This window comes from Beta vulgaris, chromosome 3 (genome assembly GCF_026745355.1).
Source record: "Beta vulgaris subsp. vulgaris cultivar EL10 chromosome 3, EL10.2, whole genome shotgun sequence".
In the NCBI taxonomy this organism is placed as follows: Eukaryota; Viridiplantae; Streptophyta; class Magnoliopsida; order Caryophyllales; family Amaranthaceae; genus Beta; species Beta vulgaris.
The window spans coordinates 19,721,989-19,733,472 of NC_079204.1; the positions used below are offsets into that span (position 1 = coordinate 19,721,989).

At 35.0% G+C, this 11,484-nt stretch overlaps 1 protein-coding gene across 1 annotated transcript; it reads right to left on the reverse strand.

Annotated features, from left to right (window-relative positions):
- Nucleotides 1-338: 338 nt before the first annotated feature.
- On the reverse strand, nucleotides 339-2,542 carry LOC104906970 (hypothetical protein). Its single transcript, XM_010695814.4, has 2 exons — nucleotides 1,826-2,542; nucleotides 339-844 (listed from the first exon to the last, which is right to left on the reverse strand). Exons 1-2 carry the CDS (start codon nucleotides 1,926-1,928, stop codon nucleotides 723-725), a joined length of 225 nt encoding a protein of 74 aa, XP_010694116.1. The 5' UTR covers nucleotides 1,929-2,542; the 3' UTR covers nucleotides 339-722.
- Nucleotides 2,543-11,484: the final 8,942 nt, after the last annotated feature.

The following is an 11,484-nucleotide window of genomic DNA, read 5'->3' on the forward strand; positions in this document are numbered from 1 at the left end:
ACATGGTATCAAAATAAAATAGAAAAATTTAAAATTCCTTATGATCCATCTAAATATTTACTAATGTCTTATGTAGCACAACCAAACTTATAGTTGGTGTTTCTCAATACCCACTTAAACCCATGCTACTTTATATACCGAAATTTTATAGCCAAATTGTCCTTATTCATAAAATTTAAAAAAAATTAAAAAAATTAAGTGTAGCTTGTAACTAGTAATTCAAGAATAAAGGGAGTTAGAAATTCAGAATAGAAGAATTGATTGTTTAAGGTTGATCCATGTCAAACCCCTCAAAATATTACTAAATTTTAATTATGGCACCAAAAAAGCTGCAACAATTAGAGAGGAAAAAACAAATCAAACATAATTAAGAATTTTCTTAATAAAATCTCGCCGTGATAAATATTAATATTTCACGGGGATTCCCTATTGATAACCACATCACAAATTAGGAGGGGGAAACTAAAAGACCCTAAATCCGAATTGATGGTGAAGCCATTGGGCATGGCAAATAACCATACTCCCTAACTAGTAAGTAACTACTACACATTAATATATTTTTGTCTTGTTTAATTTTTTTCATATAACATGGCTCCTCAACAGCATTATCCAAAATAACATATTATCTACATGGACACAAATGCCGAGATGACAGGCCAATAAAATGAAGTGGGCCTTCAGGGATGGATAACTGAACCCAATCCAAGCCCAAAACTCAGGAGTCAAGATGTCATATTGCAGGTTCTGGCTTTGGACTTATCCAACATGGACCACATAACCTGCACATCCTCGTATGTGCATGCCATTACCTCTCCTTGTAGAGCCATCACTGTATTTTCATTATCTGTTCATTCAATCATTCAGGAAACATATATTAGATTTATATTGCACTCAAAATAAATCATACTCCCTTCTCACGTAATTATAAATATATACTCGTTCCAATTTAGTTGCTAAATTTTCTTTATCACAGTTTACGAAATGCAATTTCAAATACCAATATCTTGAGTTACATATATGAAAAAATTACAAAAATTATATATTTAAAAAATACAAATTGGGACGAATCAAACAAGATCCAACATGACTATGTTTTTTCTTATGTATATGGAATAAAAGATAATCAAAGTTATAACGTGAATAGCGCCTACGGTCAAAATATAGCAACTAAATTGGGACGGAAGGAGTATATATATTACATGGTCCTACCTACAAGTTGTGGTTAATGTAAATTTCATGTGAATATGTCATATCTGACCTATGACTTCGAGTACAGTCCATTTCATAGGCGTTATTTGGTGATAATGGTAGTACTAGAAATCTCACCCACAAACATGTGATTTTTTTTTGACAAAGTTTTACTCCAATTTTGGGACAAAAATTATTACGTATATTGACATAATACCGTTACTACCATTATTATATCAATCAGGCTATAAGAGAAATGGATAGGTTGAATTCAGATTCTACCCATCAAAGGATTAATTCACCAGTTAAATATATGAGATCTTATTAAGGTAAAAGTATTCTCCAATTTAACAATGAAAGTTCATTCAATTTATGTGAGTGAATGATCTAATTAATCATCTATTTAATCAAGATGAAGATTCGATATTACTTACTCAAACGTGAGAATTAGCATCTAACAAAAAGGAGTATATCTTAATGTATCACTATCATACCGATTTTATGTGCTTAACTTACAAACAAGCAAAATCGATATAATTTTACTAAGCTAGCTAACTGAGAAGATTCATTTACAATATAGTAAATACTAACATAAAATCTTTGAAAAGTAGAATTTGGGATAGCTAGAATGCATTACCTTGCTTAGATTTCTTATCCTTTGGCTGCTGAGGTGGATGGTTGAGAAAGGTGCAAGCTTTTTTGAACGGAGATGTGATTGTTTTAACCCAAGATGCTGCCATTTTCTTTCTTTTTCCTAGCTTCTTTAATTCCTTTTTGTATGTATATATATATACTATATGAATGTGCTGATGACACTCTAGATAAAGAGATGATGCTGATGATATCTGATGATGATTTTCTTTTTGCACAAAGGACTGACCTGACCTCTCATTAGTTCTTCAAGATGGGTCTTATATATACCAAAGGTATGTAGGAGCCCCCACTTCCCCTAAAAAAAATATATAAAGTGAAAAAAATAGTAGTAAAAAGAAAGATAAGGGTGTGGGGAAAGGAAGGCAAGATCCGTGAGATGAGCCAAAGAGGGAGGGTGAGAAGAAAGAGGGGTGACATGATCTTTAATTTATCTTATATTATTTTTTTTTCTTTTATTTAATTATATATTTTGTAAGAGAATTTGATAACATCGGATTTAAATATAATCAGTCTATTTTAAAAGTCACAACTTGTGATTTCTCAATTATAGGGCATCTCTTTTCAAGACAGTATTTGACTATAATTAACATATTAATTGTGAATAACAATATTTCATGAGGCAATGGAAGAACTTAATATGTCATAATAATCGATTTAATAGGTTAGTTTAGAATTTTAGATACACAATTAAATTAAGGTCGCTTTGAAAATAATAATGAAAAGGTGACGTCTTTTAGAAGAAATCGATCATAAGTAAAAAGGATTGTAATATCATTTTTTTATAAATAGTCTTATATGCACGCTATGCATGTAAAATAATCATCAAAGTTAATTTAATTAGTTATTTTGTCTTTCTTGTATTTTCTTTTGCTGATTAAATTTTTTAAAATATTAAAGAAGTTAGCTTTTTGTGCATTTCTTTTTCTAGTTTTTTCTTTTTTTTTTCAATTTTTAAGTGTTCCCTCCTCTTCCAATATACTAAGTACTAGCATTATGTGTCCCTTATTCGTACGAAGTCAAAAGATGAGTGATAACTGCTTTAAATCGATTTTCCTTTTTAAAAAAAAATAATATAGTGTTAGTAGTTGTAATTTTCTATTCTAATTAGAGGTATATCTTGATTGAAAAAGGATGGAGGCCAAAGTTCTTAGAGCATGTACAATGGTTGGTGTCTCTCCAACTAGCTCTCCACACTCTCTCTCCTATTCTCTCTCTTCAAGCTACTCTCAAGAGCCATGTTTAAAAACACCCAACAACAATAAAATCCTTTAAAGAGCTCTCCATTTAACTTTTCATTATTTTGTGGTCCCCATGTCAATAAATGAACATCATTTCATATTATGATCAAAGTTATATAAATTAAGTTATTCATGTAAATTAAATATAATTACAAATTAATCTTTTTCATAATTTAAGCAAAGTAGAATTTTTAAAAAACAATATAATTATGAGTGCTAATATTTAATTTTCATAAATTTGGCATGGAATGAAGAATTAACCTACAACATGAAAAACTAATTTTTAAATATCCAATATTAGGCTCATTTTATAGATAAAGGAAAATTATACTTGTTGACATAATAATTATTACCATCTTTTTTTTAATTTTTATAGAAAAAATCATTAAATAGTTGCATGAAGAAAAAAGAATTGAAGTAATTAATAAAAAGTGGGTCCCACACATTGGAGAGCCATCTCTCCATCAACCCAAATGGTATCTCCCCCAAGAGCCCTTTGGCAAAGTGTCTCCATGGAGAGACACCCAAGATACACCCAAGAGCCCCATTGTTGGGTAAGAGGTGGCTCTCCATTTTCTCTCTCCTTGGAGAGCTAGTTGGAGAGCTAGTTGGAGAGTCCCATTGTACATACTCTTATGAGTTCCATGAAGTATATAATAGACATAAATACATAATAGAGATACAGATACTGTCGTAAATAAATGAATGGGCCGGGGGCTAAGTATTATAAGATGTTCTGAAGCAAGCACATGCGGCACGCTCTCTACATAACTCAACACGTGAAGGAACTTTACTTTTGGGAATGTGACGCCTAACCTCCCTTAATTTTGTAGACACTCTCTTTCATTGGTTGATGAGAGCTTTGATTTATCTTTGCCCACCCTATCATCATCTTCTTGGTTGAGCTCTTCAAAGTTTCCCTATCTTTCAGGCTCCTTTTATTGGACGTAGAAAAGTAATTGGGTACCCTTGTATTCTTCGTGTACAGGAGATTTAATGATTTATTGTACAATATGGTTCGTTATTAACTGTTCATTGTTAGTTAACGCAAGTTTTTGGTCGTCGGTAGGCTAGTTATTGTATTTCTGGAGTTAGTTGATCAGAGTGTGATATTGTCTCGAAGTGGCAAGCCCACCATCTTGATTGGGTTTTGTTTAGGTCAATTGTATGTTAAAGATGAGTCATTTAATTTAAATTAAACTAGTGAGTGTCCCGGGCGATGCCCCGGGATTGTTAATTTTCCTAACTTTTTGTCAAATGTGAAAAAATTGAAATAATGACATGATAAGTAATTGCATGATTTTTGAAAAATAAACCCTTAAAAGTTTGGGGAAGAAAACAATTGCTTAATTCCTTCTACAAGAAATTGGATTAAGAGTTTATGTCTATAATAGTCTCTTTTTGTTATCATAATAAGGTTAGGTATCTAACTACTTGTACAAATCTTTTAATTAGATATAATTATAATACCTTATGATATTTTGTTTTGAAATACTAAACAATGGTGTAATGGTGGATCAATGGTTAAGTTTTTATTTTTCGTTTCAAATGTCACGTGTTTGATACCTTGTACACCATTACTTTTTAAATTGTTTGGACAATCTAAAATGGGATCATTAGGTTGTACCTATTAGTCTAATTGATATTGAATAATTGTAATAATTTTAAAAATTTCTTTTTTTTTCACTTTTCATTATCACTTCCAGCCTTATGTAAGCTTCTGGATAATTATTCTCACATAATGCCTATTGCATTGGTTAGTTTGACCAACAACATAAATGAATGCTAAGAATTTTATACATATACATTCTTTCTATTCTTCAACATATTCATGAATGCCAATGAGCCTGATAACAGAAAATTATCACTCGATATCCTGATCATGCTTAGATTTGAGCATTTCGTTTCACTTGTGATCATCTTGACTCACTATATCACTTATTAGTATATGATAAAGTCGTATTCTCACTAACAACCATCACAAGTTCTAGTCTATGTTTCTCTCATTGTTGAAATTTATACCTACCCTTCCACTTTACCTGAATTCAGCATAATTTCTCCATTTAAGATTATTTTTGTTTGGAGGTTATTTTATAGTTCCATTCCTTTCCTTACCAAATTGAGGGAAATTCATATTACGTCGTGGTGCGAGATGTACTTAACTGTTTTGACCAATTCAATGATAAGCACGACCCTCCCCCCAGGCCCCGCCCCGACCCTCCCAAATAAGCAACCCTTGTAGAGAAAATCTCGTCATCATTTAGAACTTGATTCTCAACATAATACCCATTTTAAATAACTAGAAATTGAGCAAAATACAAACTCACATCCATAGTTGATAGTACCTCTAAGCTAAGCTTGATAACGAAGGGTCTGATAAAGAAATTGCTAGTGCTCAATACTAGGATTATGTTATAAATTATGAATTAAAGTTGTTAGAAAAAGTATCTCCAAATGCGAGAACTTCGGAGTTAGAAATCATCAAAAAAGAATTCTAGTACTTCTGATAACCCATAACCCACAAATGTATCACATCGATCCAATGTTTTGAACATTCGTATGAAAATTACACAATGGATTAGTTATAGCTGCTTTACTAAGTAATAGTGTCTCCTCTTTTTTGATTTTTTTTCCTTTGAATTTTACCCTCTTTTCCTTTCCATATGTGTCAAAGTTAGCACCAGATGACGACACCTCAAATTTCTTGTTAAGTAGGAACTGATAATGAATTTTTCTGCTATCCTCCTTTATAACCTTTTTCCCTTGATTTTCATGTACATTTCGTTTCTCGCTCATTAATCAAGGAACAAAATTTGCGAATAACATATTATTATCCAATTTGGCATTAAGTGATTTAAGAAATTTAACATTGTGCTTTTGTCTTCGGACAAGTGGGAGATTGAAGGAATAAAACCCTATTTGTGTCGCACATGAAGAAGAGTGCGACGCACATCATGTGTAAACGAGCACAAGGATAAGCTATCTGCGTCGCATCGACCAAAGGTGCGTTGCAAAAGCCCAATGTGCGTCGGACCACAAGGCGCATACGACGCAAATCGTCTTTTCTTTAAAAAAAGAAAATTCCACTATCTGCGTCGCATGGTAATGTAGCGCGTTGCAAAAGCCCAATTTGCGTCGGCCCTCATAACCCGTCCGACGCAGATCCGCGGCCCAAATATTTAACCTAAAAACTCAACCCTTATACCCGGCCGCTTCTCACTCTCACTCTCAAATCTCCTCCCTCACTCCCTCTCCCTCCCTCACTCTATTTCGTTCCTTAACCTAAAATCTCCAGCCGTCACTCAATTCCTCTCTCTCTCTCTCTCTCTCTCTCTCTCTCCTTCTCCCTCTCTCACTCCATTTCGTTCGTTCTCACATCGACAATTCCACAGTTCATCATTTCAATTTCGTCTGCATCCATGAATTTATCATTCGAAGGTAACTTGTTCTTCGCAAAGCAACTTTCGAAGAGCAACGAACTTCGTGAATTTATTGAACTTCATCCGTGAACAAGGAGCGATTTGGTTCTTCGCACTCCAAGAATAAGGTAACTTATTTTTTTTTCTTTTTCTTTTTCTTGTTTTTCGCCTGTCTTAATTTTTCGTAATTTGTCATTTTTTCAGATCTTGTTTGAAGACCATGTTTTTTCATTTTCCTGAATTTTTCGTTTTTCGCTGCATCTTTGTTTTCATTTTTCCAGATGTGTTCGAAGTATAACAACGAGAAGGAAGGTCAAGATGTGAATGAAGCTCCAACATTTTTGTACTATATTAGTTATTGATAGATTTGTTCTTATGAATTATTGTAATATATATGTTCTAAAATTCCAAGCATTTTCGTTTTTATTTTTCCAGATCTGTTCGAATTTTTGTACGGTATTGTTATTAGTTTTATTTGATTTTTAATCCTCTATCTCTACACATTCATTGTCATTTTTTAATTGAAGTTTCTGTTTGGTTGTGGTGATTTTGAAGTTTCTGTTTGGTTGTGGTGATTTTGAAGTTTCTGTTTGGTTGTGGTGCAGTACTAAAGCATTCATGCTTTGGTATTGTGTTTTTTTTATTTTTCACATACGGTCATTTGCGTCGCACATGGCACAAGGTGCGACGCAGATGCTTGATTTGCGTCGCACCCTGTGCTATGTGCGACACAAATCCCCCTTCTATTCGTGTTGTTGTTGTAGTTTGTGGGGTTGGGGGAGCAATTTGCGTCGCACCGTATACGATGTGCGACGCAAATAGCTCCAAGATCTGCGTCGTGTCCGTATACGATGCAGATCAATTATAGGTCATTTGCGTCGAGACCTGTGCCGTCGGACCCAAGTCCGACGCAAATAAGGGTCCCAGGTCCTTAGACATCCCGACAATTATTAATATACACTGGAATTATATTATGAAGATAATAAAGTTAATTATCTTAGTAATCGTATTTTCTTGCTAGAGAATAAATATGATTAATAGGAAATAAAATATTGATTGGGCCTATAACTAAAATATATTAATCTTATGAGGTCACACATTGTATCAGAAGTTGGACAAAGCAATCCAAATCCATTTAGGATTTGGGTTGGTCTGGTCATAAGGAGAATGGGAGGAGAATTAGTTCTCCTAACTAGCCTATGACTCTTCTATTATATGTTGGATATAATATTATGATTTAGGTGATCAATTCATTAAGCAGATTCTTTTCACAAAAGAGAGAGCTTGAGAAACCCTAATCTACTCCCCCTTAAACCGACACCTAGACCATCAAAAGCAAGAGATTTTTTTCTCTTTCGTTCTAGCAGATATTGGTGTTCAATTGGTGCTCGTACACTGATTAGAGGAGCAACACTTGGGGCTTTCAGATCTTCAAAGATTGCATACAACAGAAAGATCACACTACAAAGGTTTTACAACTAATCCCTATTAAATGATTCATGTGTTCGATTATGTTTGCGATCCTATGATAGATATTAGGAACTAGTTTCCTACAATTTTGTTATATATGTATCTATATGTTCCTACAGATTCTACTCATTTTAAGTTAGTATAAAGGAAATCAAGTCATTAAACATGTATAAATTTTTCTGTACATCGTTTTTCTTCTCTAGCTAAGGTTTGTCATGAATTTAAGAAATTTTGCAAATTAAGCGTATATTTGTATTGATTAACTTCATATGTTACTAATATATATACTCAATTATAAACTATAATGTCGAAAAAAAATTGAAATTACAAAAATTCCTAATCTGCAAATGAATCCTACTGGTTGTTTGATTTACATGGGAATTTAATTCCCATGGGAAGCTCTATCTCCTTGGAAGTTATTTTCCTTATATAATTCCTAGAAAATGACCTTACTATGTTTGGTTGGCATAAACGAATTTGCACTTTCCATGAATTGATATGGGAATTTGAATGACCTAGGAGGAGTGGGCGAATAAATTCCCATGTTGTGTGGTAATTGTAATTCCCCGATAAAATTTCATTGCCCCCATTTTTCCCACTTCTTGTCAACCAAATAACTACCTAAATCATAAAATTATGAGAACTTCTATTGCATTCATAATTTCTTGTATACGAAACAACCACTTAATTTAACCTGCAAATATCAATTTCAATCAATCATATCAATTTCAATAAGAATTGAAGACATAATGCATAAAATTGATGCAAATCGCACTAATTTTGTAACTGAATCCCTTGTTATTCAATTTAATGCACTAAATAACTAACACCAACATATAATTCTTCCTCATTGACAGATTTTTTGTTTGCATGACCTCCAAATAGAGTAATTTAGGACATACGAAAGATCCCTAACCGAATATGATTTTTGTTTGTGGAATTAGTATTGATGCCCGAAATATAAGTGATTCTTAAATTTGTAATAAGGAAATCAGAAAGCAATTGCAACACCCCCAAAATCATTTTCCTAAAAAGGAAGCTAGAAGTCCTTATGTTCATTTGCTCATGAGGATGAGATCTTACTTACAAGCTTTTAGCTAACTTTCTTTTTGTCAGTTTTTTTCACCATATACCCCTGACAAATTTTATTTTGCCCCGTATACCCTTTCAACTTTTCAAATTCATCATATACCCCTTACTTTTCGAATAATACATCAACTTACCCTTTTGACTAATGGTGTTAGACTTCCGTTAGTCATTAGGCCCTAATCCTTTCCTAATCCTAATTAACTATCCTAAACTCTAAACCTTAACACTAACCCTCAGCCCTAAACCTAACTAACCAAAAAACCTAACCCTAAAAGCCCACTAGCCTCTACCCATCCCCATCCCCAACCCACAACCCACCACCCCATCCCCAACCCATAGCCCACCCCCTAACCCACCCTAACCGTAACTAGCACCACCACTTGACCCGCCACCACATGACCCACCACCACCTAACCCCCACCCTTGACCAGATTTTCGTATCCCACCCCACCCACCGAATTTTCGAACCTGGCCCTTACACCTACCCTAACCACCCACCCACCACCCCTTCCCCCACCCCAGTCGCAACCCCTTCCCCCACCCCAGTCGCAACCCCTTCCCCAAACAACCCCTCCCCTTTCCCCGACAACCCCACCCCCAACCTTTCCCTCGCTGACCCCTACCCTCACCACCAACCCGTCACCAACACCATGCTTGACACCATCGAACCGCCACCCTCGCCACTACTCGCACACCTTCTCTTTTCCCTCTCGCTCTTTCTCTCTCCACCTCTCTGTTGCGCGTTGCTCGCGCCGTTCCGAAATCGTCTGCACGACTCTCCCCTTTGCTGCGCGTTGCTTTGCCGCTGTCGTCTGCACGACTCGTTTTCTGTTGCTGTCTGCCAGAGGCTTGGGGGAGGGGGTGTATGACTGCAGTAGCTCGAGGCAGGGGAGAGGTAGTGCAAAACAGGGTCAGCGGGGAAAGGGGAGGGGGTTAGGGAGGGGTGGTGGTGGTGGTGGTGACAGGGTGGTGGTGAGGGGAGGGGGGTCAGCGGGGGAAGGGGAGGGGGGTCAGTGGGAGAAGGGGAGCGGGTGGTGAGGAGGTGGTGGTGGGGGGTGATGTGGTCAGTTAATTAGGGTTAGGGGAGGATTAGGGCCTAATAACTAACGCAACTCTAACACCACCACTCAAAAGGGTAAGTGGATGTATTTTTTGAAAAGTGAAGGATATATGGTGAATTTGGAAACTTGAAAGGGTATATGGTGCAAAAGAAATTTGTCAGGAGTATATGGTGAAAAAACCTTCTTTTTGTTTACGTGAGTTAATAAATTAAACAAATACAGACTCAAGAAAACAATCATGTGAACTAAAAATCATGTGAGCATGAGTAAAATTATTTAATCTTAACATACCTGGTGATCAAATAATTAAACTAACAAATACTTGTCTGCACTTAACTAGAAGTGAAACCTACTTGGTACTTTCATGAATAATTGAACTTTAATAAAAACTTCCTTTATGGTATATAACTTACCTTCTAACACAAGACGTGCTTGTACTTGAACTCAATTCAACTTAGCTCTTACTCGATCGTAAAACAACTCATTGCCACAAAACAAACAATATCGTTTCCTAGATATGATGATAAGTTTCTCATGCTTTATCCTTAAACACTACTACGTGGATACCTCTAGGTTAACTACCTATCGTGTAGTAACAACAAGGGGTTTAGAAGTTTCCCTCTAGAAATACGTCTCCTAACATAAATAAGTTTCTAAATATTAGTAACTTCCAGTCGCATAAAAACAAAATAATCAAAAACCTGATTACTATTCAAAGGTTGAACATAAATCAGCACATAATCCAACAACCTTTATTAGCCTAGTGGTTCATAAAATTAAACATAAAATATGGAGAAAATAGAAGTTTTAAAACGTTAATGTTTTCGAAGAATTTACAAAATTATCAACATTTTGATAGTTTGGTCACATGTCAGAGCCTACGCCTCACACTAGGCTATTGTGCGTCATGCATAGTGGATGCGCCCTCCACAGCGCAATACGCCTTGTGCATCGTGGCCTTGTTAGATGCAGCACTCACACATTATAGTATTCCTCGTTTTTTAACACGGTTTGTCCGAGAGCCTTGGGTTTGTCCAAAAATCCTTGGTCTTATTATCCATTTAATGGTTAACAAATTACTTCACATAAAGTACTTGTACTAAAGTAATTTGTCCAAAACAAAATTAGATTATGGTTTAATAATAAAGAACATAAGAAGTTTAAAAAAGGACTAAGGAAGCATAAATGGAATTAGGGTTTGCTCTTAATCTAGTACAAAAAAAAAATACACAAACCATAGTATAATTAAGCTATCTCTCATTCTCTTTTCATATCCTTATCATGGCTAACAAGATTATACAATATACTTGTAACTATAATCATAGACTTAGCACTTGACACTAGACCCAATTACAGAGTAATTGG

What these genes read in the sequence shown, in the direction of transcription:
- LOC104906970 (XM_010695814.4), bottom strand. Translation starts at nt 1,928, where the DNA reads ATGGCAGCATCTTGGGTTAAAACAATCACATCTCCGTTCAAAAAAGCT. An exon ending in GGATAAGAAATCTAAGCAAG is followed by an intron (nt 845 to 1,825) that starts GTAATGCATTCT and finishes TTGAATGAACAG; the next exon opens with ATAATGAAAATACAGTGATG.